Genomic DNA, 26,475 nt, shown 5'->3' on the forward strand with positions numbered 1-26,475 from the left:
CTATCAAAATCAGCACTAAAATTAGCATATAAATGATGAAGTGGACTATGTGGGCTTCATAATTTTCAAAACAAAATCGAAATTGGTTTGAGACTACAGTTTTGGGCAAAAGCTAGCTTTTCATGTAGTCTATTTTTGTACTCAGCACATGCGTAAATATTGTGAAAAATCCACCGGAAAGACCTATGCTAAAACGTGAGCATTTCTGTTACCGTGATATTTAATTTCAGACAGATTTTAAGAAAAAAATCTACTTGCGGGGGTCAGATTTTGGGTTAAAAATCATGATTTTTTGCATATTTTGGTGGGTTTTTTATGTGGTAACCATGGTTTTCAAACAGTAATACCAAAAAATACCTTTAATATGCTTAACAATTCTATTTATAAAGTTTACATGGATGATCGAATCGAAACTTAGTATAGAAATTCGTATATAAGTGCATTATATTCATTTAACAGTATATCTTCTAACGTCTCTGACTTTAAAAGTTTTTGTTTGACAACGCTTACAATCGGGAACCGTCGGCACTTTCCGCTAGCGAGAAAATACTATAAAAGTATTTTCTCGTTTACGGAAAGTGCCGACGGTTCCCGATTGACAACGCTCATTGTCGGCAAATGCCGCATTTTAGTAGAACCCCATTTTTAAAATCGCCCAATCATATTCGAGAAATTTATTCACTGCAGTGATGCAAGATGTCTGCGCCCATGGCGATAGGATGCCGAAAATATCGCAGACTCTTTTCGAAGCAGAATTTGTACAAATACCGTCATCTTCTGAGATACTTATCAAGTAAATTGTTACATACTTATTAACAAATTAGAATTTACAAATCATATAACATATTGCATGGCTGTTCAGTGTCGGTTCGTTTACAATAATAGCTGTCAATGTTTCTGATGCAAGGTTGACTTATTTGGCAAAAAAGAAAACGTCAACACCAACATTCCCTACGCTATTTTGCACATATTTGATCGACATAGACATTTTGCAATATGTAGGTTTTGACAAATTTGTTAATGACACGGTTTCGAATTGGCTTGGCAATGATTCCCCTCTCGATCATCATCCTCAGATCCGTTTGATTATATGTATCTATATCCATCTTTATAATGACGTGAGAAAATTCCTCTATAGGTCAAGAGGGTGCACTGAACTCTAACCCATTCACAAAGTCAGAAAATAAAAAATAAATCTCAACTCGCACACTTTGTGTTTTATGATATGATCATACAGTTAGTTCTTAAAGGAGCCATGGAAAATGACACATTTCCATTCACTGACTGAGGTCTGACCTTATAGTAATGTCTTTGGAAACAAATGATTAAAATGTAATAGCCAACGATCAACCCATTCTACAACATACTGTAGTTCCCCCATCCTTTTTTCTAAGTCTTTGCTCCCGAAGACACCACTATTTATAACGCAGGTTCAAATTTCTCCTTGTGCATGGTTGGAGTCATGTAGGTGATAAACCTGTCAACCAACCAACCAATTTCCCCTTGCCAAGTGTACATTTAATGCCTGAAACAAGGGTTGGCCACTGGCACCACTGTAATGGGAGAGGGAAAATGCATGGCCAGACTGGGGTTAGAACCAGAGTGTGTCCCTCAGATCTAGAACTCTTAACTTGTTTGAATCATTTTATTTCAGAATCAAGTAAGAAGTTTGAGTATGACCTTGTAGTGATCGGGGGCGGTTCCGGAGGACTGGCATGTTCAAAAGAAGGTAAAATTACAATGTAAATCTATTAGTAATACAAGCCTATCATGACCAACCCATTTTACAAGTTTTTGTGAGGGGAAATAGTGTTTTCCTGAACTGCCTTTATTAGGGGAAAAAGAGGAAATAGAGTATTAGGCAGATCTGCATTGGTCACCAATAACCAGGTAGTTCTGTTGCTTCAAGTTTTTGTGTAGAGTTCAAAATCCAGGGTCAATGAACTGAGTGAGTCTGAACTATTCTACTTTCACGAAATGTTCGAAAATGCATGATCATAAAGAAACCGAGCTTATTATTTCATTAACTTGTTGCATCAGCTATACACTTCATTTATTACCTTGTGTATTTGGACCAGCAAGAAGAAAGAAAATTGTTAAGCACAGATGTAATTTAAGTAAAACATAATAACAGGCACTTGAATTTAGAGAGTTCAGTAGGTTATTTTATCAAAAGATAAAAACCTGTCAGACTGAATATTGTAGCATAATAGAGTAAAGTCTTGTTTTAACTTGATATTTTTTCTTGACTTATATTTTGTAGCTGCACAATTAGGAAAAAGAGTTGCTGTCCTTGATTATGTAAATCCATCATCACAGGGTTAGTAACATCAATGTTAAAAAGCTAACTTTCTCACTGAGTATTCTACTGTACACTGTTAACATAGAGCATCTCAAGTTACCATTACATGTGTAACTGATATACCATCTTCAATGAGTTTCATCAATTTAGATGCAATGGGAACAGGTTTGATTTTTTTTACTGATATATGCAACCAAAAGAAAGACTAAAAAATGTAGAAACTGTGAACTATCAAATTTTCAGCAATTTTTTATCTATATAAAAAATTGTGGTGATATTCTATGTAAAATTAAAAAGAAACAGGAAAATATGAAGAGTGGTCTGGTGAATATTAGTTTCTAGGCACCCAGGCCTTTCAGGATTATTCCTGAATTCTTAAGACAGGAAAAACCCAAAGATATAAGGAAACACAATCGAATTGCTTGTGTCATGAATTTGTGGCTTTATTATTTTTTGCTTTGTGAAAAATAAATAAATTTTATAAGTTAAAACCACTAAAATTGCAGTCATAACAAATTTATTTCCTTCGTATATTATATTTCTGTACATTACATTAAGGTAGATTTTTCTAAGTGCCTCCTCTAATATCTGAACCGATGACTGCAGATTACTAAATGTGGTCCATTGCTCTGCACTAAAAGTTGCCATTCAAATGGTCTACACTACAATCACTATTCCTGTGTTCTGCTATACAGATTTCTAGATTTTTCTCAAAATTGATAGATTTATGTATTTCTATATAAATATTGATACATGTCCTTATTCATTTAATTACATTCTATTTTATATGTCATTGGTTAAAGGGCAGTTGTCTCTGTTGTAACTGGTCATTCGTATTATGATCTAGATAAAAATCCACATTGTTCTGGTAAATATGAGCAAAGTTTTTGTTTATGTTCATGTTTGAATTATATTCTGTTGATGTGTTTTACTCATTCACCCCTGAAATTTCATAATGAACTATTCCAACCTTTGAAATGGAAGAGTTCAAAAGTTTCTTCAGGGGTGAATATTTTAATTCTAATGTATTCGTTGACAGCATTCAAGCCTGAGTTGGTCACCAAACATATATACATTGGCTGTGTTAAACCATAGCTTTGTTATAAACAGATACAATATCTATGTTCTATCTTAATTGTACATGTATTAGTTACAACATTTCGTAGTATGCAAAGTGAATATTTATTTTATTATGTCATGTTCAAAATGCTTATGAAAACAAGCAACCTGGTATATTCCGGTCTCTTATTTGTTGAACTCTATACTGGACAATTACTGGTATAATTGTTTATGTAAAACAAATATTTGTATGCCCTCACAACAATGAACACGGTGAATGTGTAATTATTTATCAATGAACCTACAGCATCTCACTTACACCAGTGTATCTGTACTCTAATGCATGTAGTCCAACTGTCATCCAACTATATCAGGATACACCCTGATGTGAACTACATTGTACACCATCAAATGTATGTCAGACTTGTTTTCGTTCTATTCTTTGGTGTTTAACTCCATTTTCATCAGAGCAGGATTATGTTTCTGTTTTTTACTGTTTTTTTCTTCAGTTTTGATAACAATATAATTACTGTATGATAACATCTCTTTCATAGATATTCAAAAAAATGTATAAATATCTGTTAGAGTGTAATGTTTCAGAAGGAGGGTTTCATCTCTGTCATATCCTATAAAGTAGACATCTTATTTTGTAAAAACGTCCCTTCGTCACATTTCTCAAATAACTATATGCTTCATGTTCTTCATATATCCAATAGAATTACATGTATTCACATATCTGTCAAGGAAACTGTCAAATTATTTTAAAATATTTCCTGCAACAAAACATTAATTGGCCATTATTCACTATTAAATTTCAAGGTTGATATTATAGATATTTATTCAAATATCTGCACTGCTCACTCACATTTTTCTTCATAATTTTTCAAGTAAAATTTAAATATAGTTCGTAAGAATATATGCGATGTCTAATATGTGTAGTACTGTGATTTTTATGTAGGTACCAAATGGGGCCTCGGTGGCACCTGTGTCAATGTTGGATGTATTCCTAAAAAGCTGATGCACCAGGCGGCACTTCTTGGGCACGCTATAGAAGACAGCAGGTTGTACGGCTGGGACGTCCCACACTCTGTCACCAACGACTGGTAAATATCTATATCTCCACTACAACTTTCTTGACTGTTTGACTGCCGATCAACAATTGTTTTTCATGTTTAAATGTTTCCGTGTGATATAAATAATGAAATGAGGTCAGTTTAGACACTTTAGTAGCTATATTGTAATACCAGCTGGGCTTTCTACTATAGTCATATTAATTTTGACATCAAACCGTAACAGCACTTCATGTTATTTTGTATCAGAAAATGTATAGGAAATTTATTTTTTGATGACTACTTATTTTTTAACAGGGAAAAGATGTGTGGAGCGGTACAGAGTTATGTGAAGTCATTGAACTGGGGTCACAGGGTGCAGTTACAAGACAAGTATGTTTTATGAAGTTGTAATATCAGTTGTTGTATCTCATAGGTCAAATGTGAAGGACAGGTTAACGGTCAAGAAAGCTTATCTGTATTAAATCAATGTAAACACAAAATGAAGAGCACACTTCAAGGGTAATATATAGGCCCAGTCTTTACGTTTTGTCTTAGTTCGAGTAGAATTTGATTCCTTATACAATACATCATTACCTTGTGAGTGTTTAAAAGAAAGGTTAACTGTAAAGATTATGTCCTCAGTTTTAATAGTTGTTCAACATCTGATGACGATGACATTTCTGTCTTAATTTGTTTGATTTTTTCTTTGTTTAGGAATGTTGAATACTTGAACTCCCTTGGCTCCTTTTCTGACCAACACACCATACGAGCTGTAGATTCCAAAGGTCAAGAGGTACATTTTTGATGCAATTAACCTTGATCAAGAATTTTGAAATGTATTTAATGTGGGTTTCCCTAAACTGGACCTCTGATATCACTGTTCCATCTTAAATTCATTTGGAAAAAAAAAAATCACTAGTACCAAAGTGGTTAAAACTATAATATGTTGTACAGTGTCTTCCAAACAAAGCAAATAATTGTCATGGCTGGGTTTGTTATCTATGAAAATTGGACCGTATTGAGTATATCCACATTACCTTCAAGTTGGTGTCTGTGTGATCCACACTAGGATAGCATAAGATGATACTGTAATTTAGTGTAAACACAGAATTGCAATTTTAGTTGTTCATATGATGGGTTCTCTTGCATATCAATTTAATATTGAATGTCAATTATTTACTGTCCAACAGTTTGTCTATGGAAAGAAGTCTGTCCAATTTACTGCAGCGTACATATCTTCTCAACTGATTTTTAGCTCACCTGGCACGAAGTGCCAAGTGAGCTTATGACGTGGCGCGGCGTCTGTCGTCCGTCCGTCCGGCGTCCGTCCGTCCGTCCGGCGTCCGGCGTCAATATTTTACTTTAAACGACTTCTTCTTAATAACCGAAAGGCCTAGGGTGTCAATATTTGGCCAGAAGCAAACTTGGATGAAGGGCTACAAAGTTTGTTCAAATAAATGACCTTCAGTTATTTTCAAGGTCACAGGGGTCAAATATGTCAAAAACTTTAAACATCCTCTTCTCAATAACCAAGATGCCCAGGGAGATGATATTTGGCCAGTAGCATGCTTCGGTGAAGGGCTACCAAATTTGTTCAAATGAATGACCTTCAATTATATTCAAGGTCACAGGGGTCAATTGTATTAAAAAAACCTTTAAACAACTTCTTCTGAATAACCAAAAAGCTCAGGGTGATGATATTTAGCCAGTAGCATGCTGAGATTAAGTGCTACAAAGTTTGTTCAAATGAATGACCTTCACCCATATTCAAGGTCACAGGGGTCAAATATGTCAAAAACTTTAAACAGCTTCTTCTCAATAACCAAGATGCCCAGGGAGATGATATTTAGCCAGTAGCATGATGAGATGAAGTGCTACAAAGTTTGTTCAAATGAATGACCTTCACCCATATTCAAGGTCACAGGGGTCAAATATGTCAAAAACTTTAAACAGCTTCTTCTCAATAACCAAGATGCCCAGGGAGATGATATTTAGCCAGTAGCATGCTGAGATTAAGTGCTACAAAGTTTGTTCAAATAAATGCCCTTCACCCATATTCAAGGTCACAGGGGTCAAATATGTTTAAAAAATTTCAACAACTTATGAATAACCAAAATGCCCAGGGTAATGATATGTGGCCAATAGCATGCTGAGATAAATGACCTTCACCGATATTCAAGGTCACAGGGGTCAATTGTATTAAAAAAACCTTTAAACAACTTCTTCTGAATAACCAAAAAGCTCAGGGTGATGATATTTAGCCAGTAGCATGATGAGATGAAGTGCTACAAAGTTTGTTCAAATGAAAGACCTTCACCCATATTCAAGGTCACAGGGGTCAATTGTATTAAAAAAACCTTTAAACAACTTCTTCTGAATAACCAAAAAGCTCAGGGTGATGATATTTAGCCAGTAGCATGATGAGATGAAGTGCTACAAAGTTTGTTCAAATAAATGACCTTCAGTTATTTTCAAGGACACAGGGGTCAAATATGTCAAAAACTTTAAACAGCTTCTTCTCAATAACCAAGATGCCCAGGGAGATGATATTTGGTCAGTAGCATGCTTGGGTGAAGGGCTACCAAATTTGTTCAAATGAATGACCTTCAATTATATTCAAGGTCACAGGGGTCAAATATGTTTAACACGTTCAAAAACTTCTTCTGAATAACCAAAATGCCCAGGGGAATGATATTTGGCCAGTAGCATGCTTTGGTGAAGGGCTACCAAATTTGTTCAAATGAATGACCTTCACCCATATTCAAGGTCACAGGGGTCAATTGTATTAAAAAAACCTTTAAACAACTTCTTCTGAATAACCAAAAAGCTCAGGGTGATGATATTTAGCCAGTAGCATGATGAGATGAAGTGCTACAAAGTTTGTTCAAATGAATGACCTTCAATTATATTCAAGGTCACAGGGGTCAATTGTATTAAAAAAACCTTTAAACAACTTCTTCTGAATAACCAAAATGCCCAGGGTAATGATATTTGGCCAGAAGCATGCTGAGATAAAGGGCTACAAAGTTTGTTAAAATTAATGACTTTCACCTATTTTCAAGGTCACAGGGGTCAAATATGTTAAAAACTTTAAACAACTTCTTCTCAATAACCAAATGGCCCAGGGCACTGATATTTGGCCTGTAGCATGCTGGGATGAAGGATTACCATGTTAGTTCAAATGAATGACTTTGATCCACTTTCAACCTAATGTCCTTGTTCGACAATCAAGGTCAGAGGCGTCCTATGTTTAAATCTTTTAATAGGTTCTTATGAAATCTTAAGATTACAAGTGTTAGATTAATAACAGGTGAACGATGAAGGCCCATTGGGCCTCTTGTTATGAATTTTAGTTTGTTTCCAGCGGTTATTAATCTAACACTTGTAATCTTAAGATTACAAGTGTTAGATTAATAACAGGTGAACGATGCAGGCCCATTGGGCCTCTTGTTATGAATTTTAGTTTGTTTCCAGCGGTTCATTTTTGGTTTTGAATAATTTCCTTCTCCTATTTCTGTACAAAATTATATCAATTCTATCAGGAGTACTCATACTTGCTTTCTTAAGTGAATTGAAACTTGGTTCCATTACCTTTATATAAACAGTTGTGCATTAATCTGGAGTTATTTTATATTTTCCATATGTTGTCTGTGGATCACCGCTCAATAATAGAATTTTTTCATTAAAACATCAAATGAACTCTCACACTTTCCTAGAACCAAGTAATATAATCTGAACTCAACTATTTTACAGTAAGAGGACAGACACTGGTCAGGGATTTATCTTGTTGTCTTTTTTGTTAAATTCATAACCAACTCTGTGAAAGATTTACTGGTAAAAGGATGAAATATATGTTTCCAATTACAATGCATAATCACATTTTTTTGAAAATGAAAAATAAATTTTGATATAACAGCAATTTGTACATAGAATACCATGGAATGAATATTGACAAAAATATATCACTGGTATGTTAAATGTTTGCACAGAGATTCCTTACTACAGAGCATGCTGTCATAGCTGTAGGTGGGAGACCTACCTTACCTACACAGGTAAGTCACTTAGATCTACCCTACCTACACAGGTAAGTCACTCATACCAACCTACACAGGTAAGTCACTCAGATCTACCCTACCTACACAGGTAAGTCACTCATACCTTACTACACAGGTAAGTCATGCCGATCTACTCTACCTACACAGGTAAGTCACTCAGATCTACCCTACCTACACAGGTAAGTCACTCATACCAACCTACACAGGTAAGTTACTCATACCTACCTACACAGGTAAGTCACTCATACCTACCTACACAGGTAAGTCACGCAAATCTACCTATACAGGTAAGTTACTCATACCTACCTACACAGGTAAGTTACTCATACCTACCTACACAGGTAAGTCACTCAAACCAACCTATACAGGTAAGTTACTCATACCTACCTACACAGGTAAGTTACTCATACCTACCTACACAGGTAAGTCACTCGATTCTACCCTACCTGCACAGGTAAGTCACGCAGATCTACTCTACCTACACAGGTAAGTCACTCATACCTACCTACACAGGTAAATCACTCATACCTACCTACACAGGCAAGTCACTCAGATCTACCCTACCTACCCAGGTAAGGCACTCAGATCTACCTTACCTACACAGGCAAGTCACTCAGTTCTACCTTACCTACACAGGTGAGTCACTCAGATCATCCCTACCCACACAGGTAAGTCACTCAATTCTACCCTACCTGCACAGGTAAGTCACACAGATCTACTCTACCTACACAGGTAAGTCACTTAGATCTACCCTACCTACACAGGTAAGTTAATCAGATCTACCCTACCTACACAGGTAAGTCACTCAGTTCTACCCTACCTGCACAGGTAAGTCACTCATATCTACCCTACCTACACAGGTAAGTCACTCAGATCATCCCTACCTACACAGGTAAGTCACTCAGTTCTACCTTACCTACACAGGTAAGTCACTCAGTTCTACCCTACCTACACAGGTAAGTCACTCAGATCATCCCTACCTACCCAGGTAAGTCACTCAGATCTACCTTACCTACCTAGGTAAGTCACTCAGACCTACCTTACCTACCCAGGTAAGTCACTCAGATCTACCCTACCTACACATGTAAGTCACTCAGACCTACCTTACCTATGCAGGTGAGTCAGCGACTCACTTATACCTACGTTATCTACAAAGGTAAGCCACTCATACCTGCTTTACCTACACATGTAAGTCACTCAGACCTACCTACACAGATAAGTCACTCAGAGTTACCTTACCTAGACAGATGAGTCACTCGGACTTACCTTACCTATGCAGGTAAGTCACTCAGACCTACATTACCTACACTTACCCTCACAAGTAAGTCACTCAGACCTGCTTTAAATATGCAGATACATTTGTAAGTTATTCAGACCTGCCCTACCTACACAAGTAAGTCACTCAGACCTACCCTACATTCACTGTTGGATCAATTGAAAAATGATTTTTTTATATTTCATCTAATAACAAAATTGTCTTGTTTCTACTGTATGTAATATTTTTTTTACTAATAATTGATTATACAGATTTTTTTGTGACATCATTTAACCTGATTCATGTTTATATTTATATAATACAAGTATTCATATTGTTTGTGTTGTTGCAAGGGAAATAACTCTGTTAGGTTTCCTGAATGGACTTTCATAATAACATATTTTCTAATTAGCTTTAAACTGCTTTTTTGTCGATCTTTGGAACAGATCCCGGGTATGGTGGACCGTGCCATTACAAGTGATGATATATTTTGGATGAAAAAGCCTCCAGGAAAAACGTAATTTCATATTTTTATTCTTTGTAATAACTCTGTTTGTAGTTACTAAATAGATAAGTGGTGTTTGTCATGCTTAAATGTTAATTTGACAATTAAGGCAGATTGTAATGAATAGCACTTATTTAATGAATGGCAAATGCAGATATGTGGGTGGTTGGTTGGTGATGGGTTTCAACACGTACCAATAACTCGGTAAAGATATTATTTTGATAGGCATTAATTAAAAGTGGTATAGGGGTTTAACCCATTAAAAGCCTCAGAAGAATTCAATACCAAAAGAATTCTGTCAGTTTTAAAGGGATACTTGCTCCTCTGTTACCACTCATCATGCTTAGAACTGTAATGGATTTTCAACCTATCACTACAGATATCTTCACATGGCTTGTGTATTCTACCCTTCTTGTTTAAATTAAATTGATGTTTTACAAAACTGAACTCTTTCGTTTAGTTTTCCTGTGCAAGTTTGTTTTTACATCACCAGTTCCCTTGTGTATTTGTTAATTCAATTTCAAATACATTATTAATATAACTATTTAAAAAAGATCATGATAATACTTGTCAAAAATTTGAGAAACTTGTCTTTGCAATCAATCTCATCGACATTTATATTTCAGGTTAGTAGTGGGTGGAAGTTGTATCCTTTTTATATCTCATCTGAACAAGAGGGGTTATACCATGGTACAGCATCAATCATCCATCTGTCATCTTTTCATTTATAAAACTACAAGTGAATGCCCGAGACTATTGCCTGACCGATTTTTTACAAAATGTGGTACTAAGCATCCCTGGGCCATGTGTGACCCTTATGACAATAGAGGAGCAGGACCCAAAAGGGAAAATAGAGGTTAATCTGGAAGGGTTGACTCCTTCAGTGTGATGAAGGAATTTGCAAGATGGGTTCCCAGAGGACTCGGGGCAGAGGCGTACTAGAGGTACATGCAATAGTAGAAATAGGATATTAAGGTATAATATGGTAAGAAGAGGAAATATCTTAAAATCTTTCATTACAAAGTTTATGTCTGATCTCAGCATTACTACCTGGCTCTTTTTTGATATGCATACTGTATGTAACATGATGTAACAAATACCAGGTTAGTTATTCTGGCTCCCGGTACTTTTTTATCTGAAGAAGGATTTTGTGTACCTCCATTGGTTAAGTGCAGGTTTCAAAAGCAAAACCAGAGAATAACAATGTTTAAGAGAACAAAACTACAATCATAAAACTAATGTTACAAGATACTGTAGTAAAATATCATCATTTTTCTGTAATCTGGTATTAAAATGTAATTGTCAAATTGTTGTGTGATTTATTTAAAGATGCAGAATTTGTTTGTTGTTTTTTTGGAAACTACATTGTCTTAATTAACAAAAATGATTCCAGTATGTTGTGTTGGCCTTAACAACAGACAGACATTGCACTGGAGTCGGCGGGGTTCCTCACAGGTCTGGGATTTGATACCACTGTCATGGTTAGATCTATATGTCTCCGGGCATTTGATCAGGTAGGCAGCCATTGTTGAATCTGATTCACTGTTTTAGATTTCATGATGACCATATTATATAAATAAAATAGTACTTCCGGTAGAAATTTGCCAGAATATTAGAAACCCCTATTGCACACAATATCAAATGGTGTATAATAGTATATGAAATAATATTTTATTAACCTGTGTATTTAAAATCTGCTTTGTCCTATATTTTGCAGCAAATGGCAAGTTTTGTAACAGATTATATGGAAAACAATGGAACAAGGTTTCTAAGGCAATGTTTACCTTTGGGAGTTGTAAAGAATGGAGAAGGAAAATTGGAAGTAAGCTATCAGGATGGAAATGGTAACAAAGATTTGGAGACATTTGATACCGTCCTTATGGCTATAGGTAGGTAACAAACAGCTGGGGACATTTGATACTGTCCCTATGGCTATAGGTAGGTAACAAAGATCTGGGGACACTTAATACCGTCCTTATGGCTATAGGTGGTTAACAAAGATCTGGAGACATTTGATACTGTCCTTATGGCTATAGGTGGGTAACAAACAGCTGGAGACATTTGATACTATCCTTATGGCTATAGGTAGGTAACAAAGATCTGGGGACACTAAATACCGTCCTTATGGCTATAGGTGGTTAACAAAGATCTGGAGACATTTGATACTGTCCTTATGGCTATAGATGGGTAAAATAGATCTGGAGACATTTGATACTGTCCTTATGGCTGTAGGTGGGTATCAATGAGCTGGAGACATTTGATACCGTCCTTATGGCTATAGGTAGGTAACAAACATCTGGAGACATTTGATACTGTCCTTATGGCTGTAGGTGGGTATCAATGAGCTGGAGACATTTGATACCGTCCTTATGGCTATAGGTAGGGAACAAAGATCTGGGGACACTTAATACCGTCCTTCTGGCTATAGGTAGGTAACAAAGAGGGGGAGACATTTGATACCGTCCTTATGGTTATAGGTAGGTTACAAAGATCTGGAGACATTTGATACCGTCCTATAGGTGGTTAACAAAGATCTGGAGACATTTGATACTGCCCTTATGGCTATAGGTGGGTAACAAACAGCTGGAGACATTTGATACTATCCTTATGGCTATAGGGAGGTAACAAAGATCTGGGGACACTTAATACCGTCCTTATGGCTATAGGTAGGTAACAAACATATGGAGACATTTGATACTGTCCTTATGGCTATAGATGGGTAACATAGATCTGGAGACATTTGATACTGTCCTTATGGCTATAGATGGGTAACATAGATCTGGAGACATTTGATACTGTCATTATGGCTATAGGTGGGTATCAATGAGCTGGGGACATTTGATACCGTCCTTATGGCTATAGGTAGGTAACAAAGATCTGGAGACATTTGATACCGTCCTTATGGCTATAGGTAGGTAACAAACATCTGGAGACATTTGATACTGTCCTTATGGCTATAGATGGGTAACATAGATCTGGAGACATTTGATACTGTCCTTATGGCTATAGGTGGGTATCAATGAGCTGGAGACATTTGATACCGTCCTTATGGCTATAGGTAGGTAACAAACAGCTGGGGACACTTAATACACTCCTTATGGCTATAGGTAGGTAACAAAGATTTGGGGACACTTAATACCGTCCTTATGGCTATAGGCAGGTAACAAAGATCTGGAGACATTTGATACTGCCCTTATGGCTATAGGTGGTTAACAAAGATCTGGAGACATTTGATACTGCCCTTATGGCTATAGGTGGTTAACAAAGATCTGGAGACCTTTGATAATTTCCTTATGGCTATAGGTAGATAACAAAGATCTGGAGACATTTGATACTGCCCTTATGGCTATAGGTGGTTAACAAAGATCTGGAGACATTTGATAATTTCCTTATAGCTATAGGAAGGGAACAAAGAGGGGGAGACATTTGATGCTGTCCTTATAGTTATAGGTAGGTTACAAAGATCTGGAGACAGTTGATAATTTCCTTATGGCTATAGGTAGGCAACAAAGATCTGGAGACATTTGATACTGTCCTTATGGCTCTAGGTAGGTAACAAAGATCTGGGGACACTTGATACTGTCCTTATGGCTATAGGTAGGGAACAAAGATCTGGAGACATTTGATACTGTGCTTATGGCTATAGGTAGGTTACAAAGATCTGGAGACAGTTGATAATTTCCTTATGGCTATAGGTAGGGAACAAAGATCTGGAGACATTTGATACTGTCCTTATGGCTCTAGGTAGGTTACAAAGATCTGGAGACCTTTGATAATTTCCTTATGGCTATAGGTAGATAACAAAGATCTGGAGACATTTGATACTGTCCTTATGTGTATAGGTAGGTTACAAAGATCTGGAGACATTTGATAATTTCCTTATGGCTATAGGTAGGGAACAAAGAGGGGGAGACATTTGATGCTGTCCTTATGGTTATAGGTAGGTTACAAAGATCTGGAGACATTTGATACCGTCCTTATGGCTATAGGTAGGTAACAAACAGCTGGAGACATTTGATACTGTCCTTATGGCTATAGGTGAGTAACATAGATCTGGAGACATTTGATACTGTCCTTATGGCTATAGGTGGGTATCAACGAGCTGGAGACATTTGATACTGTCCTTATGGCTATAGGTGGGTAGCAACGAGCTGGAGCCATTTGATACTGTCCTTATGGCTTTAGGTAGGTAACAAAGATCTGGAGACATTTGATACTGTCCTTATGGCTGTAGGTGGGTAACAAACAGCTGGAGACATTTGATACTGTCCTTATGGCTATAAGTAGGTAACAAAGAGGTGGAGACATTTGATACTGTCCTTATGGCTATAGGTAGGTTACAAAGATCTGGAGACATTTGATACCGTCCTTATGGCTATAGGTAGGTAAAAAAGAGCTGGAGATATTTGCTACTGTCCTTATGGCAATAGGTGGGTAGCAACGACCTGGAGACATTTGATACTGTCCTTATGGCTATAGGTAGGTTATAAAGAGCTGGAGACATTTGATACAGTTTTTAGCTCACCTGCCCGAAGTGTAGTGAGCTTACGCTATGGTGGGGCGTCTGTTGTCCGTCCGTCCGTCGTCCGTCAATTTTTCCTTTGAAAGACTTCTTCTGAAGAATTGACAGGCATAGAGTCATGATATTTTGGTGATAGCTTTGTTGTTAGAGCCCAACAAAGTTTGAGAATGAAAATGACCCTAACCTCCTTTCAAGGTCACAGGGATCAAAAGTGTCAAATACTTGAAACGACTTCTTCTGTAGAACTGAAAGGTATATAATCTTAATATGTGACTGGTAGCTTCGTTGGTGAAATCCCAACAAAATTTGAGAACGAAAATGATCTTGACACACTTTCAAGGTCACAGGGGTCAAATATGTCAAACTTATCAAACATCTTCTTCTGAATAATCGAAATACATAGAATCATATTATTTGGCTGATTGCTTCTTGGGATTGAGACCGACATTGTTTGCAAATGAAAATGACCTCAGCCTATTTTCAAGGTCACAGGGTCCAAATATGCCAAACACTTCAAATTACTTCTTCAGAATAATCTAAAGCCATAGAACTATACTATTTGGATGGTAACTGTCAATGATGGAGCCCGACAAAGTTGGCTATTGAAAATTACCTCAACCTACTTTCAAGGTCACAGGGGTAAAATATAGCAAAAACTGCCAACAGCTTCTCTGAAGAAGTGAAAGGCATGGAGTTGTGATATTTGGCAGTTAGCTTCCTTAGATGGAGCCCAACAAAGTTTTCGAATGCAAATGACCTTTACCTACTTTATCCTATTGCTTTATCGTAATCTAGTTTGATATAGAGTATATTTGGTCCAACACGATTCAATGTTGTAAAAGCCATGCCCCCATCCCAATGGGGACAGGAGAATGGGACCCATTATGGTAAGGGTGTTGCTGAGACACAGAGACAATATTTGGAAATATTTGTAGTACAGTATAATTTCTATATAATATTTTGCTTTGACTGCTTTAATATCCAGGTGAGCGATACAGGCCCTCAGGGCCTCTTGTTTTGGTTATAGGTAGGTAACAAAGATCAGGAGACATTTGACACTGTCATTCTGGCTATAGTTTGGTAACAACAGAGAGTTGGATTCCGTCCATATGACTGTAGATAGGCAACAATGATCTGGAGAATTTGATACCGCCCTTATGACTGTAGATAGGTAACAATGATCTGGAGACATTTGATAGTGTCCTTTTATCTATAGGCAGGTTACCGTAAGCTGATGTTCGGGTTAATTTGCCATTGGTGTCATCACACTGTGGTGTATCTGTATGTATTATCCTTCATACGCAGGTTGTTTATGCTGTGGTGATGTCTTGAATTACAACTGACGTCACTGAGTCTAAGATCAAGATTGCTGTTTTGTAATATATAAATTAATCTAATGTCTGTGTGATTACTTCAGGTTTTTTTGTGCCCTTCTCAAAACCGAATTGTCACATATGATATATCAGATATAACTTACCACATGTATCAGGATAATATTGGTTTTAGCACTTCTTTACCACCATACAAAATTCCTACATATGATATGTATGTTTTAATTTGAATATTATGTCTGTTACTTATAATATGATAAGGCCAATACAAAAATATGTATGTTTCTAAAATGCATGTAACATGAGAGAAAACTATAGGGTAGAGTTTCGGAAGGATTTTTTTGTTTTTTTTCGTGAATCACTATTATACTTATATGAAATTTTGCAATGCATTCCACAATGGCATTAAGTTTTAAAGAATTGAATCAGACTCACAGAACAGATGGAACGTTTATTTACACGAGTGACTGAGCTTTGGCTAATAAAGTAATACTGGATACAAGTAGGTGATAACTTTTCTAGTGTCGGCAGGCGAATCTAAGGTAGGTAGGATTACCTGAAACAAACGCAATGTTCAGTCTAATGGGACACACTGTTGGTGACCTTTTCTAACCTTGAATTACAGGACGATACTCTGTAACAGACAAGCTTAACCTACCGGATATTGGTGTTAGCATGGATGATATCGGAAAGGTCATTGGAGGTCATGGTGGCGACTTAGAGCGAAGCTCTGTACCTCACATCTACGCCATCGGAGACGTTTTACATGTAAATAGTGATATTGTTTTACATGTAAATAGTTACGTTCTTTACCTATAAAACATACACTAACTGCAATGGATTCTCCCTAACATAATGTGCTGAACAATGTTTGCCTTTTAAAAATGGCTGGTTTTATTAGCTTAAACTTAAGTGTGTTTTCCTGAGTATCTACCCAAGTACATTGAAACCTGCTTACCCGACTGCACTGAGATAGTAATTATATGCTTCAATGCATTTAGATATGTTTTCATCTAAAACCCTGTCACTGCCAAGTGGTATCCCCGTCTAAAAATTTAATGTTACAATGTTACAAAGCATGCAAGTATCATATGTCCCCTTCTTAGTGTTTGTTAGAAAACGTATTCAAATTGTGATTTAAATGCATACGGTAATATAACGTAAGAGAACAGATTGTATTACAAGTGTAACGTCATTACCATGTTAAAAGTGGCGGAGTAGTTTTACTATCTTTTCTGTAAACATTTGATCTTTTTAGTTTAGTGTATAAATATCATAAAAATATATTTAGGATTTGAAATGTTACAAAATTTATCATACATTCTACCTATGCACTTACGTTAAGCTGTAGAGGATGAGGAAGGTGCTGGAAAGAATAGGAATGCTGTGTCCTACTGTGTGTTAACATAAGAGACCAATGTGGGATATCCTGCAGAATTGGAGATTTCTTTCTCTTCAATATCTGCTATTTCTTTTCTTTCCTTTTGGACATGTCTTCCTAGCCATCCTTCTTCTTACGACCTTAGATGTTGTAAGGACTTTAAACCCTTAACAAACAAAAATTTAAACTGTAGAAAAACATGTTCAATATAAATGTTTTCTTACGACCTTAGATGTTGTAAGGTCCTTAAACCCTTAACAAACAAAAAATTAAACTGTAGAAAAATGTGTTCAATACAAATGTTTTTACACAGAAAATATAGATGAAATAAGACATGTTTTCGGATGATTTTTTATTAGGGCATACTTCATGAAAACTTATACATTTATTTGAAATATGATTACTGTGACTGACGTATGTGTGCTGGTTACAGGAGAGACCTGAACTAACCCCAGTAGCTATCAAGGCGGGCAGGCTTTTAGCACGCCGCCTATTCGGTGGATCCCAGATACAGATGAATTATGATCAGGTAATAATACTAAATTATACTCTTACGGAGTTGAAATGTAAAATCTAATAAAGAGAATAGAAATATAGAAAGGGGATGTTTATTTGTTTTAGTAAATCATTGTTTCAACGTATTTAACTACCGTCTAATGAAAATTACTTTAAAATTAGACTTGCATAAATAATATTCAACAACAATCAATGATGTCAACACACACAAAACAAATACAAGCAAAATTAAAAGAGGAACTGACAAGACATCAAAGTAAAACGAAAGATGTTATGAATCCCCCCAGTAACTGAGTCTTAGGCCAGATCCTTGAGCTCTATTTATGATGAATCAGAAAGTGATGAAAAAGTTCAAAAATTAAAATTCTTTGTTTTTGTAGCTATTTGTAACACGCTTGATTATATTCTAAATAATAAAATAAAAATAAAGATGTTTCATAGTTATCTTAATATTACTTTAGGTGGCTACTACAGTGTTCACTCCATTAGAGTACGGTGTTGTGGGTATGTCTGAAGAGGATGCTGTAACTACACAGGGGGAGGGTAGCATAGAGGTAAGTCAGTGGTATCTTACATATATTGGTACTGGAGTACTCGGTCACTATCTCGGTGTCGTTGGTTAACTAATTCCTTCCACATATTTTTAAAGTATGACTCTGTATTGTTGATATTTCTTCATAACTTTGCTTTACATCATGTACTCTATGTATTAAATATACAGTTGTTGATATAGGTTGAGTGTAAATTGTGTTATTGTTTGACCCGAATATCAAAGTGTTGCATGGGGAAAAGGTTTACTACATGGTATTCCATGGCAATGCCGTGCTATAGAAAATGGCAACTATCTACCTTTTAAACAAGTGTCAACTTTATGAACTGCAGGTATTCTGTGCCTGTCGGAAAGTATTGCTTGTCTATTAACGTCCTATAAAATATATTTTTCTGTAATTTAGATATTCCGTGTTGATTATCTACGTTTACAATAACCTTTACAACACAATTTAATTAACTGCATGTAATTCATGTCTGTTACATACCTGTATTGACTGCGTTTCTCTACTGTAGGCATATTCACATCTACTCTATACCTTTACAGTATGTCTTTGGGTCCCCACATTTTGGCTCATAGCACCACCGATGAGTACTAGGAGGAAGGAACAGCTGTATTATACAGTGTAAATCATGTTTGGCATACTGTATTATTACCAACTGTTAGTGGTGCAATTATCTTTGTGTGTTACGATCATCTTTTTGTAGGTATAACATGCTTCCTTTAGCAGTATATACATGGAGCAACCTATTTACGAGTGGACTTCCTTTGGTTTACTATGCCGTTTAGGTATAATGACCTTTAGAGGAGTCCCTTCTCTTGGTTTACCATGCAATTTATGCCTAGTTACCCCCAGGGAATGCTTTCTGTAGGTTTACAATGTCAATTAGGGCTTATCGTGTTCAGGGTATTCCTTTCTCTACTGTACTAACACCATGCCTATTACATTAAGACAGAACATGCATTTCAAAATTTACTATTTAATTAGGTTTGATTACCTTCAGAATATGTCTTTATGTACTGTAGGTGTACCATGCGTTCTACGCTCCCTTAGAATACGCCATACCAGGACGAGACGTATCCCAGTGTTACATTAAGGTAAGTCTAATATTGCTGTGTAAAAGAAGGCATACCTCGGTACCGATATTCTTCTTACATTTGTAACGCTATTTTCTCAATGTTCTATGTTAGTAGGGTGGGAGCAATGGCTGCAAACTGGGTATTTATTTTACTTTTCGTCAGCTGTTGTTGAACAAAGAGAGTGTGTGAGAAAGAACATGTTGGAAGTGTGCGGGTATGGTACTCTGTGAGCAGGAAAACAATGGTCAGTAACAGGACATTTATTATGATTTGCTGGCTTTTTGTTTATTTATATAGGTAAATGTACTTTTTCGTAAGAAAAAAACCCACTGGTGGGGAACTGGAAATGCATTATCCCCCGTTCAACAAAGTTGGAGGGAATATAGAAACGGGGTCTGTGCGTAAACATCAATGAAAAGTGGTCCATATATGGGAATAGCTAGAAATAACAAGGAAAATATTTACATCAATAATGCAATAAAGTCACTCGTGACCTACATTTCAATCTTGACTGAATTTTGATATTGCTTCATCAATAAGATTCAGAAGTATCGTTCTGTCCGCATTTATGCAACTATAATGTTGCTAGTGATGCTCTTCTGATCACTTGTTGCGGTTGCCAATTCGACCTACATTTTATGCTTCAACGAATTCCTCAATATACTCACAACACATTCAGAGGAATCCTTTAATCCATATTGGGATAATTGTACATGTAAGTGCGTTATGGTAACTATAAACGCTACGTGAATGCATTGCAATAATGGTGCAGCTAGGGTGCTCTACTGAAAACATGCTGAAGTAGCTTAATTTTTTAACATTTCACGCATCAATGATTTGGTAAAGAATATATTCTTAAATTCATATATAAGCTGAAAGAGACTCGTTCTGTCCATAGTTGGGATACTCTAAGTGCCCAATGGATATTACTTAAACGATTTCAGCTATAGTGTCAATCTACTGCACTCAGGTTGTGGATACTAAGTTAATCTGCGTTTTACTCTTTAGTGACTTCCTTGATATTGTTTCTTTTATTGCATTAATGCAACTATACGTGTAACAAGTATAATTCTTGCATCAAAGATGCAGTTGGAGTCTCTTTTCTACAAGCATGTTATGGTACACTTCAGTGACTTCCTAAATATTCCCTAAAAACATCAATAGGAACCATCAGTCCTTATCAGGATTACTATAAGTGCTGTATGGTAACTGTACATGTAAGTGCTACATGGATGTGACAGGTGCAGCTAGGGTCGCTCCCCTGAATGCATGCTGCGGTAGCTGAATTGATTTACATTTCACGCTGTAAAGATTTTGTTAAGAAGAAATGATCTAATCCATTATTATTTTTCTGAGCGACTTAAATGTATGCATGTTACAGCATATCTGCTATTGTTTCATACTTTCGGTTTGAATAATTCTTAAAAGGGTGTAGCAATATGAATGTTAGCTCTCTGTATGGTTCACCATTGCGGCATCGTAGCGTGGACCTCTAATACTGACTTATTTATGTAGCGTGGGATAATGATGACAGCGTCATCTTGTTTTGATTATGAAACATTTTCTTTATCCAGGTAATATGTGAGAATGGCGATGATGGGAGAGTATTGGGCATTCATCTAACAGGACCCAACGCAGGGGAGATCGTCCAAGGCTTTTCCGTTGCGATGGGGTACGTTATACATACTGCAAAAGTGGAAATATTTGCGTTTTTCGCGTTGAGTAAATAAGCACGAAACTACCCACACACGGAAAACTATTTATAGATAATAAATAAATAGAAAATTGATTTCCGAATTATTACCTACGCGAAAATGTCCACACCAAAGACAGGGTTAAAGGGTCACAATAGGAACATTTCCACACCAAAGACAGGTTTAAAGGGTCACAATAGGAACATTTCCACGCGCAATGATTTCAACTTTTACAGTATATTAAAGGAAATATGAACTTAGATTTGAATTTATTTCTCTGTTGAAATAAGCTGACCGCTGTTGTTGTTAGTTGTGATTAATAAGTAAAACAAGTGATCATTTTAAACACTAATGTGTCAATTTAGCTGAGGAAATGCATGTTTATATTACCAAGCATGACATTTCAAATTATTTGATCGACAACATACTGATATTGTTGAAGTTGGGGAGAAACTTTTTTCAACATAGGAGTGGTACTCCGATAGAAACTTTCATCACTTTCTGTTTAGTCTAATGTAAGTGCAGGCTGAGGTGCGACACATCTATCCTCAAGATTTAGACTTAAATATTCCACGGACTCGTCCTTGTCTGTTTTAATTCTTGACTATCGTATGGAACTCTTACTCCTCATGAGTCCAAGGTTTCGCCTCTGGAGTGTTTGGGATTCATGTCTGTCCTTTGTTACTGTGTCTACAGGGTGCATTTCTTGTTTTTATGTACTTGGACAGTCAGTATTTTCTTATGTGTGGTCAGTGTGATATCACTGGCCAAACTGAGGATAGGATAAGTGTTTGTCCAAACACGGAATTTAGTGGGTCAGTATAAATTGCTGTTTATAGATAAAACGCCCTTAATATGATATTGAGATCTTTTCAACTTCTTTCCCTCTCAACTAGTATGTAAATTACTACAGTGGACCTAGATTGTGGTGTTTTGTTCGATGTCTGTTATCCGTCGTCTGTCTAGAGTCGTCCGTTAACATTTGCATTAAACTACTGAGTGTCCTTCAACAACATTTTAGGGCCAACATCGTTAGCCAAAACGGTTCAACTGTTTTACCAATAAAATGGCTAAGAATTGATTCAGAGGAACCCTTACTCCTAAACTGGACAAATAGAACTTCTAAAGAGGGTAATATTTACGACAGTTTACATTTTCAAGACATTTGTTTTGTACTGTAGTACGTATTTATCTTCTTTTTCAATTTCAAATTTGATAAACAAATTGGAGTGAAACAGTAAATTCTGTGTCATCCGTCATTCTGCATTGTAGCTTTTAATGATTGTGAATTTCTTGTTGATGTCCAGTTCCTCTTCAAACCAATGACTCGATGTTCACGGAGAGTTAATACATGTTAGCGTTCCTATGTAATGACGCTAGCTCTTTTTCCCATGTAAAAGTATTAGAACTATTCCCTGTAATACGTTTGCTACTCCGACGTACCCTAGGCTACTAGAAATACTACATGATAAGGCTGACTATTAATTTTATTTGGTAATTTATGTCATCGTATCATGGTCAGTATCAGTAGTTTTAAACGATATTTTGCTGGAACAAAGGTATTTACAGTGACATATACAACCTTGAACTATTATTTATTTTATCAGGGACGGATAAATTTAAAGATAGAATTGTTAAACCCCGGTCATAAAACTTTGATAAAAGGTCAAATGTCATTGGCGTTAGAAGGTGTAAACAAAATGTCGATATACTTTGTGAAAAATCGTTATAAAGTGAAAACTGGAAGACAACAGGATTAACCCACATGACAGAAACATGCAATGTATTGTATTATCAATGTCGCTGTTTACGTGTTCTACTTTAATACACTTATAACACTTAAGGATTAAAGGAAAGTCTCCCTCAAACACATTCACAAAACTTCACAGGAATACCGCAGTATCAACATAAATCTTGCCACTGCTTGCTCGATATAGACATTCAATAACAGATGTATTGTAATTCACTTTTCCACTTCAAACCTTCTTTTCAATTGGAACTGATTTGACCTTTTGATATTCGTATCATACTGTTCATATAAATGTCGCATATTATTGATGTGGGCTTATCGCCAATACTGAAGGTGAGAAGGCGGTAATTGTTCTTTGCTCAGCAGCTTAAGAATTGCTGTATTATCAATCTAAAGGAATTCACAAAATCGTTCATAATATGCCCAAAATCAAAGTACATAGGCTGGGGGTGGGGGTGGGGGTGGAGTTATGATGTCATAATCGAGGATGATTCATCAAGTGCTAAGACGTATTTCAATGAACCCCTCCCCTTCATCACACTGAATCGATCCCACCTATCTAAAGTAAAACCTCTCGTCATCAGCGATCGTACACACTAGTTTGTTTACTATCATGTAAACTAAAATAATAAATGAAACTAACCGATTAATTGAAAGCATAACCAATCATAATATAAGCGTAAAACGATACAAAGAAAGCTACTATTACCTAATTTGTTACGAAAACCAGCTCAGCTGTTCCTGTCGCTGTTCACTGTTCGACCTATTTGAATTATACCAGAAAATGTACTTTACTTTTTAATTCTTTTTCCCCAATACCGATATATTGTTAGGATGTATCATCAATCTTCGGGTATTTACCGTAAGTTGACTTATACAGATGCTCTGTTTGTGTTGTCCGACAGATGTGGCCTGACCTGGCGACAGTTGTCCAGCTCAGTAGGTATACATCCCACAACCGCCGAGGAGTTGGTCAAGCTTCACATCACAAAGAGTTCAGGTCTAGATCCCAAGGTTACAGGATGCTGAGGTTAGACATCCCTATGTATGTCCCCTAGGTTTTATGTATCAGCACATATTGACGTACGTGTGTGTGTGTGTGTGCTTGTGTGTGTGTGTGAATGGGTAGTTGGTGTGTAATATGTAAGTAATGATTCTTTGATGTTTTTTTAATTAAAAGAATCATCTTTCATTTATATTTATTCAGGTATACATGCATTGCAACCATATATTGTTTTATATATAGATCATTGTTTTATTTTACTAGGGCATTAATTTGTTAGTTATTTTTCACTTGAACCTGCTCAAAGTATAGTATTGTTGTTGAATTCGACGTACGATGTTATTACTTTCTCTGTCATACCGACTGACATTGTTATCAAATCGTTGTCAAACACGTTTATCACATACCTTATTCTTGAAGCTGATTTTGTAGATATATATTTGACCGAGAAATTATAACAGGAATCTATTGTGCTGTCAACGGACATTATGATACACCTGATCCCATGTGTATCGTTCAAACAACAGGGTATTTCGCCAGCACCAGAACTGTTGGATCGGGTTACATGTGTGTTTGAATGCAGGTTTATAACGTGATGTCTGATACTAATTGTAAAATTAATACTGTACCATGATATGACATACTTGGATTTGTGAAATGATTTTCATTTTTGTCTGACAAACGTAAAATGGCAATATCGATGTATTTATTACTGTGTTAATACTTTTGTAACATATTTCAGTTATTTGTGGAATTTAAATGGAATTATTCCAAAACAAAACTGCAACGTTGGGTCGATTTTGATATATATTTCGGCAGAAAAAAAGGGCTAATACTATATGTAATTCGCGGATGGAAACGATATCATCAGTATCTAAATGTGCGTCAGCCGGCTACTTATAGTCTCATTGCGTGCCAACATTAATTAAAAACCGAGATAAGATCTAAGCAAAATGTCTTATATATCTCTTTTCTTGCTCATTTTGATCTTTGAGAAGGCTTCCTCGTTCTTACTCGCATAGTGTTGTGAAGATTGTCACGTTTTTTAAGTGTATGGAATATAATCCTGATAGAGCTGTGTGACTGATATTTAATGTTTGGGTGATAGTTTATCATATCGTGTGCCTTTTATTTATGTTATACATTTTGGATTGTGAGGTCCTGTAGTACAAGCGTGGCAGATTTTAGATGATACATTTTGTAATAATATTATTATGCAAGTTATTACAAAAACACACGTGCTATGTATAATAGTGTACCAGTATGTACCTGTTACGGTTGTGTATGCTGTTTTTGTCTTGATACATTACCTAGGGCGACGGCATAGGGACATGTCATACTATATATTCGTCCTCATATTCACGCGTCACATGACTTTTATGAAGGTCATGGTTTTAAAACTGCGAAAGCCGTAAACCTGACCGGATGTTGATCATACTGACCTTGAATGATTAAATTATGTATTACTGTTGCTTTTGTCTGGTGTTTGTTTTCTGTCTCTCTTAAGTATGTGTGGATTTGCTACGCATCGATACATTTTTCAGATACACTCTGACTTATTGCGTAACACGTTCAGGTTTGAGTTTTTTGTTTCCTTCATTACTCTACGTACAGTAAACTAAAGAGAACTGTATCACATTGCCAATATACAGCTCCAAAATTACAGCTAAAATTAATACAAAATGACCTATGGGAAGCTGGTCAAGACGTGTAATAGGCACGGGCGATGTATCCTTGGCCCATTAAACATTAGGTAAAGCAATATCGATGATAGGAAATCCGCTAGTTAAGTATAACAATGCATGTTGTACTAAACTAGAAAAAAATACTTCGGGCAGTATTAGGTAGATTGACCTACTGTCAATAACATGTCAAGTATGTGAACGCTCCCGTACATGCATGCACTTTGAAAATCAATGGAGAAGGAAAAGTTACTTAGGTTAAACAGTGTTAATTGCCACGTAAATGTGTGGTACTATGACGTAACGTCGGTTGTATACTACGATGATCGACGTGGCCTTCACCTGTGTGGTATTGGCTATTAATTCTGATTATCGTAAACTTTGTCTTGTAAAAGGCTGTTGTGTTTCTGTCAGACCGAAATCGATTAGTTTGGAATCTATCAGCAGGTAAAGTTGTTTTATCTACAAGTTTATGTTACAAATTGGCCTGGGTTCAAACTCGCTTTTGTGGTAACGGCGTTCGGGGCTTCAGAACCGTGATTAGAGATAACGGCACATGTAGAAGCAAATCAATTATTTCAACAAAGGACAAAACGTGTTGCAGAAATGGTCATTTGCTAAACACAAGCGATCGCTGTAGGGAGTAAGTGATGTAAATATGTTTACACGTATCGAGGTGTATGCCTAAACGCCGTTTAATATGTGCAAATAAATGTATAGTATACAACCAATGAAGAA

The 26,475-nt window shown here is 36.3% G+C and overlaps 1 protein-coding gene across 2 annotated transcripts; it reads left to right on the plus strand.

Annotated features, from left to right (window-relative positions):
• The first annotated feature begins 682 nt into the window (after positions 1-682).
• LOC110463952 (thioredoxin reductase 2, mitochondrial-like) lies at positions 683-25,526 on the plus strand. 2 transcript variants are annotated; one of them, XM_021518922.1, is made up of 18 exons: positions 683-793; positions 1,655-1,729; positions 2,264-2,320; positions 3,150-3,170; positions 4,320-4,464; positions 4,729-4,803; positions 5,128-5,206; positions 8,403-8,465; positions 10,170-10,240; positions 10,855-10,874; positions 11,651-11,742; positions 11,946-12,117; positions 16,707-16,849; positions 17,896-17,991; positions 18,440-18,532; positions 19,555-19,626; positions 21,183-21,280; positions 23,958-25,526. In XM_021518922.1, the coding sequence occupies exons 1-18, from the start codon at positions 697-699 to the stop codon at positions 24,079-24,081; spliced, it is 1,593 nt and encodes a 530-aa protein (XP_021374597.1). In that variant the 5' UTR covers positions 683-696; the 3' UTR covers positions 24,082-25,526. The 2 variants fall into 2 exon arrangements, with proteins under 2 accessions (XP_021374597.1, XP_021374605.1); XM_021518930.1 differs by lacking the exon at positions 3,150-3,170.
• The last annotated feature ends 949 nt before the right edge of the window (positions 25,527-26,475 follow it).

This window comes from Mizuhopecten yessoensis, unplaced genomic scaffold, assembly GCF_002113885.1.
Source record: "Mizuhopecten yessoensis strain PY_sf001 unplaced genomic scaffold, ASM211388v2 scaffold1515, whole genome shotgun sequence".
NCBI lineage: Eukaryota > Metazoa > Mollusca > Bivalvia > Pectinida > Pectinidae > Mizuhopecten > Mizuhopecten yessoensis.